Source organism: Oncorhynchus tshawytscha, linkage group LG25 (assembly GCF_018296145.1).
Source record: "Oncorhynchus tshawytscha isolate Ot180627B linkage group LG25, Otsh_v2.0, whole genome shotgun sequence".
Classification (NCBI taxonomy): Eukaryota; Metazoa; Chordata; class Actinopteri; order Salmoniformes; family Salmonidae; genus Oncorhynchus; species Oncorhynchus tshawytscha.
Genome location: NC_056453.1, coordinates 43,462,892 through 43,486,240, shown reverse-complemented (window position 1 = coordinate 43,486,240; position 23,349 = coordinate 43,462,892). Strand labels below are relative to the sequence as shown.

General features: G+C 39.3%; 1 protein-coding gene across 1 annotated transcript; it reads left to right on the top strand.

The window, feature by feature from the left end:
• The first annotated feature begins 668 nt into the window (after positions 1–668).
• LOC112224041 (RPE-retinal G protein-coupled receptor) lies at positions 669–8,548 on the top strand. Its single transcript, XM_024387327.2, has 7 exons — positions 669–1,113; positions 1,584–1,743; positions 2,279–2,400; positions 2,505–2,658; positions 5,600–5,717; positions 6,161–6,274; positions 8,227–8,548. The coding sequence occupies exons 1-7, from the start codon at positions 1,038–1,040 to the stop codon at positions 8,371–8,373; spliced, it is 891 nt and encodes a 296-aa protein (XP_024243095.2). The 5' UTR covers positions 669–1,037; the 3' UTR covers positions 8,374–8,548.
• The last annotated feature ends 14,801 nt before the right edge of the window (positions 8,549–23,349 follow it).

Below are 23,349 nucleotides of genomic sequence, written 5' to 3'. Positions count from 1 at the left end.
TTAAAACTGCAAAAATTAATTTTTGCCGCACGGCTAAATGACTAGAATTGCATGAATTTTTTAAAATAAAATTGCACAAACAAAATCGCCGCCCCAATGTCAAAACCTGTAGAACAAACAGAAAACCTGCTTTAAAACTGCAACGTTTGGGATCTATGGATTAAGAATGAACCTGAACTAATGGTGTTGACTGGGATTTGTCATGGGCTGGAGCTCCCTGTATGACATTGCTGTCGTGTCGACTGTGTTTGTTGTGTCTGTTCAGATTTCTGGTGTTATTTTTTATTTTTTGTGTTGTGTGGTGTGAAAAAATTTATGAAATGATTAGGTGACTTTGGGACATCACTAACAATGCTACGTTCTTGGAACTAAGGTCTGCTTTCACCCACCAACATTTAGCCAGATTAAAGGATTGCTACATTTAAACTTGTTGCATTGTTAAACCAATAATTCACTGGACAAGGGTCTCTCAGTCCATTCACTATGCAGTGTCAGCTTCCAACTGACACGTACAGTTACTTATGATGTCATGGATGGTTGAGGCAGCAGGTAGGTCCTACCTATCGAAGTAAGAGAGAGATCCTTCATCTTCACACGGCATATAATGTTTAGCGTACTAAGTGTACTAAGGATAAAGTATGACCTGTGGGTTTAGAGTTCAGTGATAATATAAAGTCTGTTATTGGTCATTAAGAGCCAACAATTTGAGAAAGTCGGTTTCCCTGTCAGTTATGTGCTTGCAAAATTGGTGCGCAGAAACCACTTCAATGAACACGACCGTTTAGGGATTTATTTATTTTTCATCGGGAAAATAAGAAATAGCTGTTGCCCAGTGTGTGTCAAACTCTTCTGCTATTGCGCCACTTTGTTAGTACATTCTTGTAGGGATTGGTAAGGGTTTTACATCAGATAAGTCTTTGCATGCCTTTTCACGTGAAAGAGCCTTTATAAGGAGTTCAGTCAAAACTCTGGCACTTTCAGACGCGAGAATAAACGTTGAGGAACTATCTGTCCGACAATAATAGTGGCCATCAAAAATGGCAGCATACACATTACCGGAGGGATTCTCCGATTTTGACATGTTTGCATTCGGTTCAGCTCTTCTTGTTGGGGGTAAGTGAAATATTTTATGCTTAAAAATTTGAAAGAAAAGCTGTTATTTGCGTTAGCGAAATGGCATCCAGATGGAGCGACGTGGGATTTTAAAGAGATCTTAAAGAGACAGGTCTACTGATTTTAAAGAGATCTTAAAGGGACAGGTCTACTGATTTTAAAGAGATCTTAAAGGGACAGGTCTACTGATTTTAAAGAGATCTTAAAGGGACAGGTCTCCTGATTTTAAATCATGCCAAGATTGTCACTGGAAGATGTGAATAATCAGCAAGGATTTGAAGATGCGGTTCTGTAAGGTTGACATGTAAAATAGTCAAATAAAAGTCTGTGTAGTTAAAATTCAACGATTTCTGACATTATCATATCCTATTCACATGTAGGCTATATAACTTAACTGAAATGTTAAACGTCCATTTTTAGTCTTTGTCTCCCCCCCATGATGATTTCTCTTCTTTCCATGTGCCTTTTAGGTCTTGTCGGATTCTTCCTGAACGCCGTTTCAATATTGGCCTATATTAGCGTAAAGCAAATGCGAACTCCCAGTAATTTCCTCGTCTTTAACCTCGCCGTGGCTGACATTATGCTCAATACAACCGGCCTGATCGCTGCATACGCCAGCTTATCGTACAGGTATAAATAATTATCCTTTGACACTGCATTAACGCCCGTGGAGGTTTCCTGACTTATGTGTACAATAGTTGTTGTTAAAGCGCTCTCATGCGTTTGATCGAATATTGGTTTGCAGACAGGACATCAGGACAAATCGTTCTAGTGAGGCACATTTTTTTCATGTATATCTGAATAGCTATGATGGATAGATCCTTTTCTACACAAAGCTGTAATGTTAGTGTGTGTGATCATGACTTTATAGTTCAACTGAATAGAACCACAAGTCAAAGTAGGTGTATTTGGTATAACAATTAGCTGCAAAATGAGTCATCATGTTTATGTAGGAATGTAGCCATTCTGAAACCGGTTTATGCCTGATTGGATTAGAAACACTGAGGCTGCGTTTACACAGGCAGCCCAGTTCTGATCTTTGGCCAATAATTGGCCTTTTGTTCCAATCAGATCAGATCTCTTGCCAATAATCGGACAAAAGATCAGAATTGGGCTGCCTGTGTAAACGCAGCCTAAATGCGCTCCTCTCTTCTCGTCACCCTAGACACTGGCCCTGGGGTCAAGACGGATGTAGCTACCACGCCGTCATAGGGATGACAGCAGTTCTGGCCTCCATCAGTTTCCTGGCTACCATCGCCTGGGACAGATATCACCAATATGTCACCAGTGAGTAGTATCCTATATTATAGCTTTATCTATATACATCTACAAAGCTACAAACATATTCTTGGAAAATGTTAAATAAATATAACAACGTTATTTTGTTCCAGATCAGAAGCTGTTTTGGAGCACGGCCTGGACTTTTTCTATCATTATCTGGGGGTTGGCCATCTTCTGGGCGGCCGTACCTCTGACTGGATGGGGAGTGTATGACTTTGAGCCAATGAGGACGTGCTGCACTCTAGACTACACCAAAGGAGACAAGTAGGCTACATTTTAAAGTGGAACTGACAAGCGTTTCATAATAATCATAATATCAGTCAAAAAAATGATCATACGCCCAGTTTATCCAACTTTATAAGAGGTTTGAAAAAAAGGTTCTATTCGACTCAACGTTCACGTTCACACTAAGGCTGTTGGGGAAATCCATGGATGCAGGTCAATGCAGGGTAGCCTAGTGGTTAGAGTGTAGAGGTGGTAGGGTAGCCTAGTGGTTAGAGTGTAGAGGCGGCAGGGTAGCCTAGTGGTTAGAGTATAGAGGCGGCAGGGTAGCCTAGTGGTTAGAGTGTAGAGGCGGCAGGGTAGCCTAGTGGTTAGAGTGTAGAGGCGGCAGGGTAGCCTAGTGGTTAGAGCGTTGGACTAGTAACCGAAAGGTTGCAAGTTCAAATCCCCGAGCTGACAAGGTACAACTCTGTCGTTCTGCCCCTGAACAGGCAGTTCCTAGGCCGTCATTGAAAATAAGAATTTGTTCTGAACTGACTTGCCTAGTAAAATAAAAAAATTGAATTCACCAATACCGTTCTTGCTATTCCCCAAAAATATTGCTATCAGGTTGTAAAATCCCATCTTGTACATTGTTTGCTGCCTGCATTCGGGATGCACTGTTTCAGTTTCCATGACTAAATATTTTGGCTAGCATTAGTTGTTGATCTTTATTGTTGTTGATGTAAATAGCTGAGGGAGGGAGAGCCTACATTTTCATGGTTGTTTGATCAATCGGACTGTAAAGTTCCCAAATGTAAGAGGACTCCCATTGTATTGTCATATTTGCAGAAATTTATTCAGGTGTATTTTGTGTGCCTTTTGGATAATGCTTTCTAATGATCTAAAGTCGTGCTGTTGTTACTGTCTGTAATACAGTCCAGTTCAAAAGTGAATGATGACAGGCCCTACTGCCTGTAAACACACAGTCCAATTCAAAGGGAATGATGGCAGGCCCTACTGCCTGTAAACACACAGTCCAGTTCATAGTGAATGATGGCAGGCCTTTGTGGCAAATGTACCTCTGATTGGCTTTGGTGCACCGGTCTGCATAGACTCCGGTCTTCGACAATGGTTTTATTTACTGCAGTGTCTACTAATTGTCCAAACGCATGGACGCTTTTCCACTCGATATTGCTATAGAATTTTCACAAATGCCTTAATATACGTAATTCCTAAACATTCTAAGAATTTAGGAAAATGTGAAAATTACCATATCTAATTGCTCACTTCACAGATTTTTTAAAAGTGTCATGTTCTTCCTGTTGGTGTATGTGAACAAATTGCAATAAGATTTCATGTTGCTAAAATGCTGTCAATTCCACTATAAATTCACGTTTATATTTTGGTAATTTATCCAGAGCGACATAGTCAGAAATTATACATCATGTTCTCTCTCATCTGTGGTTCAGGGAATTACACCATCATGTTCTGTCTTGTCTGTGGTTCAGGGAATTACACCATCATGTTCTGTCTTGTCTGTGGTTCAGGGAATTACACCATCATGTTCTGTCTTGTCTGTGGTTCAGGGAATTACACCATCATGTTCTGTCTTGTCTGTGTTTCAGGGAATTACACCATCATGTTCTGTTTTGTCTGTGGTTCAGGGAATTACACCATCATGTTCTGTCTTGTCTGTGTTTCAGGGAATTACAGACCTCTAAAGGTCATTTTATTGTAGCTCAGCATCTCCCCCACACACTGTCTTGTCTGTGGTTCAGGGAATTACAGACCTCTAAAGGTCATTTTATTGTAGCTCAGCATCTCCCCCACGCACTGTCTTGTCTGTGGTTAAGGGAATTACAGACCTCTAAAGGTCATTTTATTGTAGCTCAGCATCTCCCCACTCATCTTGTTCAGGTTCAGGGAATTACAGACCTCTAAAGGTCATTTTATTGTATCATCTTCACTGTCTTGTCTGTGGTTCAGGGAATTCAGCCCTCTAAAGGTCATTTTATTGTAGCATCATCTTCTGTCTTGTCTGTGGTTCAGGGAATTACACCATCATGTTCTGTCTTGTCTGTGGTTCAGGGAATTACAGACCAAAGGTCATTTTATTGTAGCTCAGCATCTCCCCCACTCACTGTCTTGTCTGTGGTTCAGGGAATTACAGACATCATTTTATTGTTCTGTCTTGTCTGTGGTTCAGGGAATTACAGCCCTCTAAAGGTCATTTTATTGTAGCTCAGCATCTCCCCCACTGTTACCTCGGCACATTTGTCGTTGATGTGTCACAAGATTTTTTTTAAAAGACAGTTTTGAAGAAAAGAAAGCAGACTTCCAAAACTCTGAAATATCCGTCTGTTTCAACCAGCTGTTGACATCACTGATTTGACTTTGTAAAATGCAAACAGTGGAATACAGAATCAGGGCTTTAAAACAATCAAACAGATTACTTCAAAAGTAAGCTCTTTTACTTAGTTGAAAACATGCAGCATTTCACAGAGAGAGAGAGAGAGAGAGAGAGAGAGAGAGAGAGACAGAGAGAGAGAGAGAGAGAGAGACAGAGAGAGAGAGAGAGAGAGAGAGAGAGAGACAGAGAGAGAGAGAGAGAGAGAGAGAGAGAGAGAGAGAGACAGAGAGAGAGAGAGAGAGAGAGAGAGAGAGAGAGAGAGAGAGAGAGAGAGAGAGAGAGAGAGAGAGAGAGAGCACTGCTAAAAATCTTTAATGGATTGAGATGATTCATTTCAGACAATAAAACAAAAGCTCTCTAGCAATGTCTCCCACAGACTAGGGTTCCAAAATTCTGGTAACACAATTCCCAGGTGTTCCAGAACTCCCTTACGATTCCGTATTTCCTGCTAATTCCCTCCTTATTCCGGGAATCCTCCAACCAGAATTGAGCAACCCTAGACATGTGAGAATTCCCCATTCATAGAGATGCACGGGATAATACAGTATGTCTTATGTCATTCTATCGTCCGTGTTCATCTCCATTCAACAGAGACTACATTACCTATATGGGGGCCCTGACGGTCTTCTACCTTATCTTCCCTGCTTATGTCATGAAGTCCAACTACGATGCCATTTACGCATACTTCAAGAAGATCCACAAGCACAGGGTAAACCTTGGAACATTCTACCGTTAGAATGTTTGGAAAGTGTTCTTTGGAACGTTGCAACACATTTTAACAACACCAGTAATATTTGGCCTTTGGGGGGGAGGGGGAAAAAAACAACATACTTCTCATTATATTTACAATGTGATAAGCGTGTTAAATCCTAGTATGTGAACATCGGGAAAGTTGTTCCGTGAACTTCAGATTACAAGACTTCTCAGCAAGATAATCCCGTAGACAATGTTTGCTATAATTATTTCACTTTGCAATTATTTAAAGTAAGTCTAAATGTTGTATGTGTGTAGATAACAGTAATTATGTTCTGCTCTTTTATACATTTATATTATGCTGATATGTTGACTCTATGTTATTGTTGTCATAGTGTAACTCAAAAGTCACATTTCATTCAATTCAATACAACTTTATTGACTGTCTTTGTTTTCCAGTGGAACACCAGCGTACCACTAAGGGTTCTGTTGTTCTGCTGGGGACCCTACGAAGTCATGTGTATCTACGCCTGCTTTGGCAACGCCAAACTGGTCTCTCCAAAGCTGAGAATGGTGAGCGGCGCTGCTTCTTCTTCTTCTTCTTTTGAGATTTTCTTATTATTATTATTTTGAGAGCTTCTTCTTCTTCTTCTTTTGAGAGCTTCTTCTTCTTCTTTTGAGAGCTTCTTCTTCTTCTTCTTTTGAGAGCTTCTTCTACTTTTGAGAGCTTCTTCTTCTTCTTCTTTTGAGAGCTTCTTCTACTTTTGAGAGCTTCTTCTTCTTCTTCTTTTGAGAGCTTCTTCTTCTTCTTCTTTTGAGAGCTTCTTCTACTTTTGAGAGCTTCTTCTTCTTCTTCTTTTGAGAGCTTCTTCTACTTTTGAGAGCTTCTTCTTCTTCTTTTGAGAGCTTCTTCTACTTTTGAGAACTTCTTCTTCTACTTTTGAGAGCTTCTTCTTCTTTTGAGAGCTTCTTCTTCTACTTTTGAGAGCTTCTTCTTCTTCTTTTGAGAGCTTCTTCTTCTTTTGAGAGCTTCTTCTTCTTCTTTTGAGAGCTTCTTCTTCTTTTTTGAGAGCTTCTTCTTCTTTTTTGAGAGCTTCTTCTTCTTCTTTTGAGAGCTTCTTCTTCTTCTTTTGAGAGCTTCTTCTTCTTTTGAGAGCTTCTTCTTCTTTTTTGAGAGCTTCTTCTTCTTTTTGAGAGCTTCTTCTTCTTTTGAGAGCTTCTTCTTCTTTTGAGAGCTTCTTCTTCTTCTTTTGAGAGCTTCTTCTTCTTTTGAGAGCTTCTTCTTCTTTTGAGAGCTTCTTCTTCTTTTGAGAGCTTCTTCTTCTTTTTTGAGAGCTTCTTCTTCTTCTTTTGAGAGCTTCTTCTTCTTTTGAGAGCTTCTTCTTCTTTTTTGAGAGCTTCTTCTTCTTCTTTTGAGAGCTTCTTCTTCTTTTTTGAGAGCTTCTTCTTCTTCTTTTGAGAGCTTCTTCTTCTTTTGAGAGCTTCTTCTTCTTTTGAGAGCTTCTTCTTCTTGAGAGCTTCTTCTTCTTCTTTTGAGAGCTTCTTCTTCTTCTTTTGAGAGCTTCTTCTTCTTCTTTTGAGAGCTTCTTCTTCTTTTGAGAGCTTCTTCTTCTTCTTTTGAGAGCTTCTTCTTCTTTTTTGAGAGCTTCTTCTTCTTCTTCTTTTGAGAGCTTCTTCTTCTTCTTTTGAGAGCTTCTTCTTCTTTTGAGAGCTTCTTCTTCTTCTTTTGAGAGCTTCTTCTTCTTTTTTGAGAGCTTCTTCTTCTTCTTTTGAGAGCTTCTTCTTCTTTTGAGAGCTTCTTCTTCTTCTTTTGAGAGCTTCTTCTTCTTTTGAGAGCTTCTTCTTCTTTTGAGAGCTTCTTCTTCTTTTGAGAGCTTCTTCTTCTTCTTTTGAGAGCTTCTTCTTCTTTTGAGAGCTTCTTCTTCTTTTGAGAGCTTCTTCTTCTTTTGAGAGCTTCTTCTTCTTCTTTTGAGAGCTTCTTCTTCTTGAGAGCTTCTTCTTCTTTTGAGAGCTTCTTCTTCTTGAGAGCTTCTTCTTCTTCTTTTGAGAGCTTCTTCTTCTTCTTGAGAGCTTCTTCTTCTTCTTTTGAGAGCTTCTTCTTCTTTTGAGAGCTTCTTCTTCTTTTGAGAGCTTCTTCTTCTTGAGAGCTTCTTCTTCTTCTTTTGAGAGCTTCTTCTTCTTCTTTTGAGAGCTTCTTCTTCTTTTGAGAGCTTCTTCTTCTTTTGAGAGCTTCTTCTTCTTTTGAGAGCTTCTTCTTCTTTTGAGAGCTTCTTCTTCTTGAGAGCTTCTTCTTCTTCTTTTGAGAGCTTCTTCTTCTTGAGAGCTTCTTCTTCTTTTGAGAGCTTCTTCTTCTTTTGAGAGCTTCTTCTTCTTTTGAGAGCTTCTTCTTCTTCTTTTGAGAGCTTCTTCCTTTTTTAATTGATTTTTCCTCTTTCTGTGCTTGATAATGCTTTAGCTAAATAACATGTCAATGGAGAGGTTTGATTTAAATCATTTTAACGAGAACATGTTTATTCATTTCGTAGTTGCTTCCTGTTTTGGCGAAAATGAACCCTATTTTCAATGCTTGGCTCTATTCCTTTGGGAACGAGTTCTACAGAGGAGGGGTGTGGCAGTTCCTGACTGGCCAGAAGTTTACAGAGCCCGTCGTTGTGAAGTTAAAAGGAAGATAAAGGAAGTTATTGTTAGTTACAGTCATATAAATAGAACGGTCAGAGTTTCTATTCCCATTTTACTCTTTCGAATTCTATGGTTACAGTACCATACATAGAATTAGAATGTTCCATGTTCCATTCAACCATTCTAATTCTATGGTTACAGTACCATACATAGAATTAGAATGTTCCATGTTCCATTCAACCATTCTAATTCTATGGTTACAGTACCATACATAGAATTAGAATGTTCCATGTTCCATTCAACCATTCTAATTCTATGGTTACAGTACCATACATAGAATTAGAATGTTCCATGTTCCATTCAACCATTCTAATTCTATGGTTACAGTACCATACATAGAATTAGAATGTTCCATGTTCCATTCTACTCATTCTAATTCTATGGTTACAGTACCATACATAGAATTAGAATGTTCCATGTTCCATTCTACTCATTCTAATTCTATGGTTACAGTACCATACATAGAATTAGAATGTTCCATGTTCCATTCAACCATTCTAATTCTATGGTTACAGTACCATACATAGAATTAGAATGTTCCATGTTCCATTCTACTCATTCTAATTCTATGGTTACAGTACCATACAGGCCATAGAATTAGAATGTTCCATGTTCCATTCAACCATTCGAATTCTATGGTTACAGTACCGTACATAGAATTAGAATGTTCCATGTTCCATTCTACTCATTCTAATTCTATGGTTACAGTACCATACATAGAATTAGAATGTTCCATGTTCCATTCTACTCATTCTAATTCTATGGTTACAGTACCATACATAGAATTAGAATGTTCCATGTTCCATTCTACTCATTCTAATTCTATGGTTACAGTACCATACAGGCCATAGAATTAGAATGTTCCATGTTCCATTCTACTCATTCTAATTCTATGGTTACAGTAACATACATAGAATTAGAATGTTCCATGTTCCAATCTAGTCATTCTAATTCTATGGTTACAGTACCATACAGGCCATAGAATTAGAATGTTCCATGTTCCCATTCAACCATTATAATTCTATGGTTACAGTACCATACATAGAATTAGAATGTTCCATGTTCCATTCTACTCATTCTAATTCTATGGTTACAGTACCATACAGGCCATAGAATTAGAATGTTCCATGTTCCATTCTACTCATTCTAATTCTATGGTTACAGTAACATACATAGAATTAGAATGTTCCATGTTCCATTCTACTCATTCTAATTCTATGGTTACAGTACCATACAGGCCATAGAATTAGAATGTTCCATGTTCCATTCTACTCATTCTAATTCTATGGTTACAGTAACATACATAGAATTAGAATGTTCCATGTTCCATTCTACTCATTCTAATTCTATGGTTACAGTACCATACAGGCCATAGAATTAGAATGTTCCATGTTCCATTCAACCATTCGAATTCTATGCTAAAGACCATATTCAAACAACAAATCATCATCATACACTCTCATTGCAGTAGGTTTCACATTGGAAGAATGCTATCTGTACAAGGTTGTAAAGTAGATATGAATTGTTTATTTAGTTGGTTTGGGATACCATATGCCAATGTAGCTTGACAATAGCGATATGGTGATTGTCCATTCAAATAGACTGTGGGGAGAGGCACCTGTTCTTAGGTTGAATGATGTATCATGATTTACTAGAGATGAATGGCTAGACATGATTGACTAGACACTCATTGACCTATGTTTTAGTAGAAATACCACAGTGCTCTTAAAATGACATGTTCATGTTGAGTGATTTTTTGAAGGAAGTAAAAACCAGTGTAATCAACTTAAAGTGGATGAGACTGAATGTTAGTGGAGTCATGATAATGTAAAACATATTTTATATCCAATAGCTTTACTTCTAGAACTTTCCCTGATGTCCTCCTCTGATCACTGTCAATAAACGCAGCGAGGTATGCTGCCATGTGCTGCTCTTCAATCTGACTCAACTGTCCATGGAAATGGTGGGATGCTCAACACGCCAATTTACTGTACAGCTGTAAATGATGAGTGACTTAGTCTTCAGACTACAAAAAGAGCCATAGCTGCCGGACCTGGGTTCAAATATCAGACTCCAAAAAGAGCTATAGCTGCCGGACCTGGGTTCAAATATCAGTCTTCAAAAAGAGCTATAGCTGCCAGACCTGGGTTCAAATATCAGACTACAAAAAGAGCCATAGCTGCCGGACCTGGGTTCAAATATCAGACTACAAAAAGAGCTATAGCTGCCGGACCTGGGTTCAAATATCAGACTACAAAAAGAGCCATAGCTGCCGGACCTGGGTTCAAATATCAGACTCCAAAAAGAGCTATAGCTGCCAGACCTGGGTTCAAATATCAGACTCCAAAAAGAGCTATAGCTGCCGGACCTGGGTTCAAATATCAGACTCCAAAAAGAGCTATAGCTGCCAGACCTGAGTTCAAATATCAGTCTTCAAAAAGAGCTATAGCTGCCAGACCTGGGTTCAAATATCAGTCTTCAAAAAGAGCTATAGCTGCCAGACCTGAGTTCAAATATCAGTCTTCAAAAAGAGCTATAGCTGCCAGACCTGGGTTCAAATATCAGACTCCAAAAAGAGCTATAGCTGCCAGACCTGCGTTCAAATACCATTTAAAATATTTAAAGTACCTTAAGCATTTACTTTAGCCTGCCCGGAGTGCCAGATGAGCGAGGTTTACTTTAGACTGCCCGGAGTGCCAGATGAGCGAGGTTTACTTTTATGCTACTATTTTATTGGTTCCATTGTGCCAGGCAAGCTCAATCAAGCCCGGCTAATTAGTATTTGACATGAAATATTATCTGAAGCCAGTTCTGATTTATTAAGCAAGCCATTTCATGCTATGGTGGTGGTTGTCTACTTGGGTCACCTGGACCCTGTGGAGTTTTATGGTTGTGTCTCAAATGGCATCTTATTCCCTATGGGCCCTAGCCAAAAGTAGTGCACTATATAGGGAATAGGGCTCTTCCAAAAGTAGTGCACTATATAGGACATATGGTTCCATTGGGGACAACTGAAACCCCTGACTGTACAGTGCCTTCAGAGAGTATTCACACCCCGTGACTTTTTCCACATTTTGTTGTGTTACAGCCTTGAATTAAAATAGATTAAATGTAGGTTTTTGTCGCTGGCCCACACAATACCCCATTATGTCAAAGTGGAATTATGTTTTTTGAAAATGTTTACAAATTAATAAAAATGAAAAGATGAACTGTCTTGAGTCAGTAAGTATACAACCCCTTTGTGATGGCAAGCCTAAATAAGTTCAGGAGTAAAAATAAAATGTGCTTAACAAGTCACGTACTAAGTTGTATGGACAATAATAGTGTTTTTGAACGACTACCCTCATCTTTGCACCCCACACATGCAATTATCTGCTTCAGTCGAGCAGTGAATTTCAAACAAAGATTCAACCACCAGGGAGGGTTTCCAATGCCTCTCAAAGAGAGGCACCTATTGGTAGATGGATAAAAATAGAAAACAAGCAGACATTGGAGCATGGTGAAGTTGTTACTTACACTTTGGAAGGTGTATCAATACAGTGCTTTGCAACAGTATTCATCCCCCTTGGCATTTTTCCTATTTTGTTGCATTACAACCTATAATTTAAATGTATTTTTATTTGAATTTCATGTAATGGACATACACAAAATAGTTCAAATTGGTGAAGTGAAATGAAAAAAGTAACTTGTTTCAAAAGATTCTAAAAAAAGAAAAAATGTAAAAGTGGTGTGTGTGTATGTATTCACCTCCTCTGCTATGACGCCCCTAAATAAGATCTGGTGCAACCAATTTCCTTCAGAAGTCATATAATTAGTTAGATTGCACACAAGTGGACTTTATTTAAGTGTCACATGATCTCAGTATATCTACACCTGTTCTGAAAGGCTCCAGAGTCTGCAACACCACTAAGCAAGGGGCACCACCAAGCAAGTGGTACCATAAAGACCAAGGAGCTCTCCAAACAGGTCAGGGACAAAGTTGTGGAGAAGTACCGATCAGGGTTGGGTTATAAAAAAATATCTGAAACTTTGAAAATCCCACGGAGCAACATTAAATCCACTATTAAAAAATGGAAAGAATATGGCACCACAACAAACCTGCCGCCCACCAACACTCACAGACCAGGCAAGGAGAGCATTAATCAGAGAGGCAACAAAGAGACCAAAGATAACCCTGAAGGAGCTACAAAGCTCCACAGCGGAGATTGGAGTATCTGTCCATAGGACCACTTTAAACCATACACTCCACAGAGCTGGGCTTTACGTAAAAGTGGCCAGAAAAAAATAAGCAAACATGTTTGGTGTTTGCCAAAAGGCATGTGGGAGACTCCCCAAACATACGGAGGAAGGAACTCTGGTCAGACGAGACTAAAATGAAGCTTTTTGGCCATCAACGAAAACTGTGTCTGGCGCAAACCCACACCTCTCATCACCCCGAGAATACCATCCCCACAGTGAAGCATGGTGGTGGCAGCATCATGCTGTGGGGATGTTTTCATCAGCAGGGACTGGGAAACTGGTCAGAATTGAAGGAATGATGAATGGTGCTAAATATAGGGAAATTCTTGAGGAAAACCTGTTTCAGTCTCCTAGAGATTTGAGACTGGGATGGAGGTTCACCTTCCAGCAGGACAATGACCCTAAGCATATTGCTAAAGCAACACTTGAGTGGTTTAAGGGGAAACATTTAAATGTCTTGGAATGGTCTAGTCAAAGCCCAGACATCAATCCAATTGAAAATCTGTGGTATGACTTAAAGATTGCTGTACACCAGCGGAACCCATCCAACTTGAAGGAGCTGGAGCAGTTTTGCCTTGAAAGAATGGGCAAAAATCCCAGTCACTACAAAGATAAAGGCATCATTCCTTACTCAGTTCCCGGAGAGGAAGGAAACCGCTCAGGGATTTCACTATGAGGCCTATGGTGACTTTAAAACAGTTACAGAGTGATAGGAGAAAACTGAGGATGGATCAACAACATTGTAGTTACTCCACAATACTAACCTAATTGACAGAGGGAAAATAAGGAAGCTTGTACAGACTACAAAGCATGCATCCTGTTTGCAACAAGGAACTAAAATAATACTTTAAAAAATGTTTCAAGCAATTCACTTTTTGTCCTGAATACAAAGTGTTGTGTTGTATTTGATTTGCCACAATTATATTACCACAGTACCACACTCCATTTTTTTCAAGCATAGTGGTAGCTGCATCATGTTATGGGTATGCTTGTAAACTTTAAGGACAGGAGAGTTTTTCAGGATAAAAAAGAAAGGGAATTGAGCTAAGCACAGGCAAAATCCTAGAGGAAAAGCTGATTCAGGCTGCTTTCCACCAGACACTGGGAGATTAATTCACCTTTCAGCAGAACAATAACCTAAAACACAAGGACAAATCTACACTGGAGATGCTTACCAAGAAGACAGTCAATGTGAGTGGCCAAGTTACAGTTTTGACTTACAATTACTTGAACATCTTTGGCAAGACCTGAAAATGGTTGACTAGCAATGAACTAGCAATCAATTTAACACAGCTTGATACATTTTTAAAAGAACAATGGGCAAAGATTATTGGCAAACCATTATTAATTCCGGCTGTAACACAACAAAATGTGGAATAAGTCAAGGGATAGGAACACTTTCTGAAGGCACTGAATGTAGCAGTGTCTTTCTGTGGAGAAGTATTCTCTAAGTACTTTAGTGTGGAGAAGTATTCTCTAAGTACTTTAGTGTGGGGAAGTATTCTCTAAGTACTTTAGTGTTTATTTTATTTATTTTACTAGGCAAGTCAGTTAAGAACAAATTCTTATTTTCAATGACGGCCTAGGAACAGTGGGTTAACTGCCTGTTCAGGGGCAGAACGACCGATTTGTACCTTGTCAGCTCGGGGATTTGAACTTGCAACCTTTCGGTTACTAGCCCAACGCTCTAACCACTAAGCTACCCTGCCGCCCCATGTGTGGAGAAGTATTCTCTAAGTACTTTAGTGTGGAGAATTATTCTCTAAGTACTTTAGTGTGGAGAAGCATGATCATCCTTGAAGGAAATGGAGAAAACCACTGACGGAGGAAGTTTGTGAATGACCAACGCTCCCCGATACAGCAACAGGGAATAAGTCAAGGTACTTAGTCTTACAATGTGTTACACAAGTTGCCCCTATGTATTCTGGAGTAAATGGCTCACTTCAGTCGAAGAACCGAGCTAGATTAAACCTAATAATAATGTTTGGTGTTATTGAATGTGTTTTTGTTCTAATATTTAATAATAAATAACATTTAGCAGATAGTTTTGTCCAAAGCGACTGACAGTCATAAACGTTTGACCTTATGTAAAATACAGTACATCTACTCTATGGCAGTAGTTGACAATATTATGTTTCTCGGTTTGGACGGGTTTCTTTTCTACTCACAATAATGTGTTCTGGTGCCAGGTGATGTAAGGCTAAGTAAGCAGGTCAGACAGACATCAACACGGTGGTGTAATGGCCTAGCGCCTGTCACTGTGTCGTCTGAGCTGCTCAACACGGAGTCTCCAGTCCTGAAATAAACTATGGGAGTGGAGTGGACTACTGCAGCTCTTAAGTCCCTGTCACAGCAGCCCTGTGTGGCATAGCACCAGGGCATGTCAGAGCCACTTCATCCAGTCATCAGGGTTGTGTCACAAATGGCAAGCTGTTCCCTTTGTAGTGCACTACTTTTGACGAGTGGTGCACTATAAAGGGGAAAGGGATCCCATTTGAGACACAGCCTGCAAATAGACAAGAGCTTTCCTCTTTTGGGGGCTTTCTCCTAACTCGTCTGAATGTTAGTGTGGCAGGTTCAGAGAAACCTGTTGACCAATGAAAAGGAAGCGCTCAAAGTACTCTGAGAAAGTATGCTGACTCCACACGGACGTTACAGGATGTTGCAGGTTGACAGATTGATGCAACCAACCATTCCGTGGGGAAATAAATCATGCGTGACCATCTTTTAATACATTAAGTCAACCATCTGTTCCTTGCAGTTTTTTTTGGCATTTACATTGTCTTAGAATTATAAATTTTTTAGCATTTTTAGCATTATCCAAATTATCCGAGCATTATGTCCAAATGTTTAACAGGACAACAATAACATTATTGTACCTTGTTATACAAATTGGGCAACTTCTGGCATACAAAATACAGTTCTGAGATTAATTTTGTTGAGAGCATGACTGGTGGTAATGACAGAATGCCAACTAGATTAGCTAGTAATAATCCGGATAAATCAAAAAACGGATTTAATTCATCTCAAAATGTTTTTTTATTTATTTTTAATACAGCCACACACATGTTCCCCAGACCTTTCACGTTTCAGTTTGATTGTGTAGCGTAGTTACATGGTCGATAGCTGTAATCTACTCAACGGATGAGCTGGAACGTCATACGTCATACAATATGTGTCCCAAATGACCCTACTGAATTCCTGGTCACAAGAAAAAAAAACTCAAACAGGAAGTACCAGTGACGCGCTCAATACAGAAGTGGTTGCTGCCTTCAGAAAGTATTCACACCCTTTGACTTTTTCTACATTTTGTTGTGTTACAGCCTGAATTTAAAATGGATTAAATATATTTTTATTTTTGTGCCACTGGCCTACACACAATACCCCATAATGTCAAAGAGAAATGATGTTAAATTCATAAAACATTAAATGTCTTGAGTCAATAAGTAAATGAAATCAAATCAAATCAAATTTTATTTGTCACATACACATGGTTAGCAGATGTTAATGCGAGTGTAGCGAAATGCTTGTGCTTCTAGTTCCGACAATGCAGTAATAACCAACAAGTAACTAACAATTCCAAAACTACTGTCTTATACACAGTGTAAGGGGATAAAGAATATGTACATAAGGATATATGAATGAGTGATGGTACAGAGGAGCATAGGCAAGATACAGTAGATGGTATCGAGTACAGTATATACATATGAGATGAGTATGTAAACAAAGTGGCATAGTTAAAGTGGCTAGTGATACATGTATTACATAAAGATGCAGTCGATGATATAGAGTACAGTATATACGTATGCATATGAGATGAATAATGTAGGGTAAGTAACATTATATAAGGTAGCATTGTTTAAAGTGGCTAGTGATATATTTACATTTCCCATCAATTCCCATTATTAAAGTGGCTGGAGTTGAGTCAGTGTCCGTGACAGTGTGTTGGCAGCAGCCACTCAATGTTAGTGGTGGCTGTTTAACAGTCTGATGGCCTTGAGATAGAAGCTGTTTTTCAGTCTCTCGGTCCCAGCTTTGATGCACCTGTACTGACCTCGCCTTCTGGATGACAGCGGGGTGAACAGGCAGTGGCTCGGGTGGATGTTGTCCTTGATGATCTTTATGGCCTTCCTGTAACATCGGGTGGTGTAGGTGTCCTGGAGGGCAAGTATTCAACCCCTTTGCTATGGTAAGCCTAAATACAGTAAGTTAAGGGCTTAAAATATACTCAAAAGTCACATAATAAATTACATGGACTCTCTGTGCAATAATTAACGTGATTTTTTTAAATGACCACCTCATCTCTGTACCCCACACATACACATATACTATCTGTAAGGTCCCTCAGTCAAGCAGTGAATTTCAAACACAGATTCTGCCACAAAGACCAGGGAGGTTTTCCAATGACTTACAAAGGGCACCTATTGGTAGATGGGAAGAAATAAGCATGGTAAATGATTAAACTTTGGATGGTGTATCAATACACCCAGTCACTACAAAGATACAGGTGTTCTTCCTAACTCAGTTGCAGGAGAGGAAGGAAACCGCTCAGGGATTTCACCATGAGGCCAATGGGGACTTTAAAACAGTTACAAAGTTTAATGACTGTGATAGAAGAAAACTAAGGATGGATTAACAACATTGTAGTTATTCCACAATACTAACCTAAATGACAGAGTAAAAAGAAGGAAGCCTGTACAGAATAAAAATATTATGTTGCCGACTTTTAAACAGGTTACAATTCACATAGACGCAGGGCCAGGCAGATTACCAGGATGTGTACTCAGAGCATGTGCTGACCAGCTTGCAAGTGTCCCTGACATTTTCAACCTCTCCCTGACCCAGTCTGTAATACCTACATGTTTCAAGCAGACCACCATAATCTCTGTGCTCAAGAACACCAAGGTAACCTGTCTATCGCCCTGTAGCACTCACATGAAATGCTTTGAAAGGCTGGTCATGGCTTTACCATGGTCACATCAAAACCATCATCCCAGACACACTGGACCCACTTCAATTCTCATACCGCCCCAACAGATCCAAAGATGACACAGTCTCTTTTCCACTCCACACTGCCTTTTTCCACTTGGACAAAAGGAACACCTATGTGCGAATGCGGTTCATTGATTACAGCTCAGTGTTCAACACCATAGTGTCCTCAAAGCTCATCACTAAGCTAAGGACCCTGGGACTAAACACCTCCCTCTGCAACTGGATCCTGGATATCCTGACGGGCCATCCCCAGGTGGTGAGGGTACGCAACAACACATCCACCACGCTGATCCTCAACACAGGGGCCCCTCAGGGGTGCGTGCTTAGTCCCCTCCTGTACTCCCTGTTCACCCACGACTACGTGGCCGCGCACAATTCCAACACCATCAGTAAGTTAGGCCTGATCACTGGCAACGATAAGACAATAATTGTAATTCCATTTTGTTCATTTGTTTCTGTGAGTTCGATGTGCAGTTTCTATGGAGATAAATCAGACCCAGTCTGAACTGTTTGATGTAGTAGGGAGTTGTAGTTTCTGTAGAGATATATCAGATCCAGTCTGAACTGTTTGATGTAGTAGGGAGTTGTAGTTTCTGTAGAGATATATCAGATCCAGTCTGAACTGTGTGATGTAGTAGGGAGTTGTAGTTTCCAACAGTGTGAGTGTGCAAAGCTGTAATCAAGGCAAAGGGTGGCTACATTGAAGAATCTCAAATATAAAATAGATTTTGATTTGTTTAACAGTTTATTGGTTACTACATGATTCCATATGTGCTATTTCATAGTTTTGAAGTCTTCACTATTATTATACAATGTAGAAAACAGTAAAAATAATAATAAAAACACCTTGAATGAGTAGGTGTGTCCAAACTTTTGGCTGGTGCTGTACACCCCCCCCACACACACACACACACATGCATATTGACACCACACACACACAAAATAAATGCAAACTTGGAGTGTATTCAAGGTGTAAAAAGGATTCTAAAGTTTGTATTTCCCACTTTAAAATGTCAGACTTCATTTGCCCTAACTAAAAATGTATCAAACCCTCCAAAAATGTCAATTTATTATAATCCACACATGAATTCACATTTCCAGTTGCTGCATTGTTATTTTCCTGCTGTGAGAAACTGGTCAAATTAAGATCCTACATCTGTTCCTGGTACATAATGGTAACTACCTGTTACCCAAAGATGCCTAGTGGAGCTTTTTAAAGAATCCCAAAGAAACAAATATGTCATTTATAGGTCAGTACTGTGAAATGACCCTTTTAGCGTGCCACTTCTTAGTCAATACCTTGTTACAACTACATAACTACACATAACTACATACTGTTATAACTACACACGGTTATGACTACATACGGTTATAACTACATACTGTTATAACTACATACTGTTATAACTACATACTGTTATAACTACATACGGTTATAACTACATACGGTTATGACTACATACTGTTATAACTACATACGGTTATAACTACATACTGTTATAACTACATACTGTTATAACTACATACTGTTATAACTACATACTGTTATAACTACATACGGTTATAACTACATACTGTTATAACTACATACTGTTATAACTACATACTATTATAACTACATACTGTTATAACTACATACGGTTATAACTACATACGGTTATGACTACATACTGTTATAACTACATACGGTTATAACTACATACTGTTATAACTACATACTGTTATAACTACATACGGTTATAACTACATACGGTTATAACTACATACTGTTATAACTACATACGGTTATAACTACATACGGTTATGACTACATACTGTTATAACTACATACTGTTATAACTACATACTGTTATAACTACATACTGTTATAACTACATACGGTTATAACTACATACTGTTATAACTACATACTGTTATAACTACATACTGTTATAACTACATACGGTTATAACTACATACTGTTATAACTACATACGGTTATGACTACATACGGTTATAACTACATACGGTTATAACTACATACTGTTATAACTACATACGGTTATGACTACATACGGTTATAACTACATACTGTTATAACTACATACGGTTATGACTACATACGGTTATAACTACATACTGTTATAACTACATACGGTTATGACTACATACGGTTATAACTACATACTGTTATAACTACATACTGTTATAACTACATACGGTTATGACTACATACTGTTATAACTACATACTGTTATAACTACATACTGTTATAACTACATACTGTTATAACTACATACGGTTATAACTACATACTGTTATAACTACATACTGTTATAACTACATACTGTTATAACTACATACGGTTATAACTACATACGGTTATAACTACATACTGTTATAACTACATACTGTTACAACTACATACTGTTATAACTACATACTGTTATAACTACATACGGTTATGACTACATACGGTTATAACTACATACTGTTATAACTACATACTGTTATAACTACATACTGTTATAACTACATACTGTTATAACTACATACTGTATCCACACATCTACCTAACTGTGCTGTGCTACATTTACCTGGAGTCATGCTAGGGCATGCTAAGGCATGCTAGGGCATGCTAGGGCATGCTAAGGCATGCTAGGGCATGCTAGGGCATGCTAAGGCTTGCTGAGGTGGGGTTTAAATCAGGCGGATTAACAGGCACTTCTTAGAAACAGACCTTAAATTGTGAGCAGGGAAGTTAACGCAAAACACTGTCAGACTAAATACAGAACTGTCTACTGGCTGAGGTGTGGACTACTCGTCTAAGTCCATTGGCAGACCCTATTCACTGTGCACTGACTAAACTCAGAGGCCAGAAGGGTCTGTATGGGCTCTGGTCAAATGCAAATGCATTTTGTGCAATGCACCCAGCACCTGTCAGAGCCTATAGGGGTCTGGTCAAAAGAAACGCACTATACAAGGAAATAGAGTGTTATTTTGAGTCTTCACATTGAATGGAACCTTTCACATAGCACTATAGTTAGATGATAAGACCTGCCTCTTAGCAGACACGTACAGTACTTTAGAGTTAAACCTTGGCAATACCAGAGCTAGATTATCACCCGCTGAGCCACACAGACAGGAGCAGATCTTCACATACACATGGTACATTCTACAACCAGATGACTGCTTGACTTGTTTATTCTGGTGAGTTGGAACCCTCTGCAACCAAATGGGGACGACCAGCTGTCAACTCAATGGGGTCAAAGTGGACCAGCTGTCAACTCAATGGGGTCAAAGACGACCAGCTGTCAACTCAATGGGGTCAAAGAGGACCAGCTGTCAACTCAATGGGGTCAAAATAACTACTACAACAGAACACACACACACACACACAGATGAGAGATAGCACATTAATTAATATCTGGTATATTAATTAGATTAAATATAATATACATATATAATGGACTCATAAACCAATAGGAAATGTGGACATTTTAAAAGAGGCTTTATACAGAGACGTTGACGTGGCCTGTGTCATCAATGGCAACTGATTCCCATTATGTGCATTGCATATATTTGGTACAGTCGGCATGCATAAGACCTTGGTCAACACATATACAGTAGTCCTATTTATAACCCAGTAGTCCTATTTATAACCCAGTAGTCCTATTTATAACTCAGTAGTCCTATTTATAACTTAGTAGTCCTATTTATAACCCAGTAGTCATATTTATAACTCAGTAGTCCTATTTATAACTCAGTAGTCCTATTTATAACCCAGTAGTCCTATTTATAACTTAGTAGTCCTATTTATAACCCAGTAGAACTATTTATAACCCAGTAGTCCTATTTATAACTCAGTAGTCCTATTTATAACTCAGTAGCCCCATTTATAACTCAGTAGTTCTATTTATAACTCAGTAGTCCCATTTATAACTCAGTAGTCCTATTTATAATATAATTTACCTGGAGTCATCAATCCTATGTGTCTCTAGGATGTGTCTAGTATGTGTCTCTAGGATGTGTCTAGGATGTGTCTCTAGGATGTGTCTAGGATGTGTCTCTAGGATGTGTCTCTAAGATGTGTCTCTAGGATGTGTCTCTAGGATGTGTCTAGGATGTGTCTCTAGGATGTGTCTAGGATGTGTCTAGGATGTGTCTCTAGGATGTGTCTAGGATGTGTCTCTAGGATGTGTCTCTAGGATGTGTCTCTAGGATGTGTCTCTAGGATGTGTCTAGGATGTCTCTAGGATGTGTCTAGGATGTGTCTCTAGGATGTGTCTAGGATGTGTCTCTAGGATGTGTCTCTTGGATGTGTCTAGGATATGTCTCTAGGATGTGTCTAGGATGTGTCTAGGATGTGTCTCTAGGATGTGTCTCTAGGATGTGTCTCTAGGATGTGTCTCTAGGATGTGTCTAGGATGTGTCTCTAGGATGTGTCTAGGATGTGTCTCTAGGATGTGTCTAGGATGTGTCTCTAGGATGTGTCTAGGATGTGTCTCTAGGATGTGTCTAGGATGTGTCTCTAGGATGTGTCTCTAGGATGTGTCTAGGATGTGTCTCTAGGATGTGTCTCTTGGATGTGTCTCTAGGATGTGTCTAGGATGTGTCTCTAGGATGTGTCTATAGGATGTGTCTATAGGATGTGTCTAGGATGTGTCTCTAGGATGTCTCTAGGATGTGTCTAGGATGTGTCTAAGATGTGTCTCTAGGATGTGTCTATCATGTGACTCTAGAATGTGTCTAGGATGATGTGTCTAGGATGTGTCTCTAGGATGTGTCTCTAGGATGTGTCTAGGATGTGTCTCTAGGATGTGTCTAGGATGTGTCTCTAGGATGTGTCTCTAGGATGTGTCTAGGATGTGTCTAGGATGTGTCTCTAGGATGTGTCTAGGATGTGTCTCTAGGATGTGTCTAGGATGTGTCTATGATGTGTCTATGATGTGACTCTAGGATGTGTCTAGGATGTGTCTCTAGGATGTGTCTCTAGGATGTGTCTAGGATGTGTCTCTAGGATATCTCTAGGATGTGTCTCTAGGATGTGTCTAGGATGTGACTCTAGGATGTGTCTAGGATGTGTCTCTAGGATGTGTCTAGGATGAGTCTCTAGGATGTGTCAAGGATGTGTCTCTAGGATATGTCTAGGATGTTCTCTAGGATGTGTCTAGGATGTGTCTAGGATGTGTCTAGAATGTCTTTAGGATGTGTCTCTAGGATGTGTCTAGAATGTGTCTAGGATGTGTCTAGAATGTGTCTAGGATGTGTCTCTAGGATGTGTCTAGAATGTGTCTAAGATGTGTCTAGGATGTGTCTAGGATGTGTCTAGGATGTGTCTCTAGGATGTGTCTCTAGGATGTGTAGGATGTCTCTAGGATGTGTCTAAGATGTGTCTAGGATGTGTCTCTAGGATGTGTCTAGGATGTGTCTAGGATGTCTCTATGATGTGTCTAGGATGTCTCTAGGATGTTTCTCTAGGATGTGTCTAGGATGTGTGTCTAGGATGTGTCTCTAGGATGTGTCTAGGATGTCTCTAGGATGTTTCTCTAGGATGTGTGTCTAGGATGTGTCTCTAGGATGTGTCTAGGATGTCTCTAGGATGTTTCTCTAGGATGTGTGTCTAGGATGTGTCTCTAGGATGTGTCTAGGATGTCTCTAGGATGTCTCTAGGATGTCTCTAGGATGTGTCTAGGATGTCTCTAGGATGTGTCTAGGATGTGTCTAGGATGTTTCTCTAGGATGTGTGTCTAGGATGT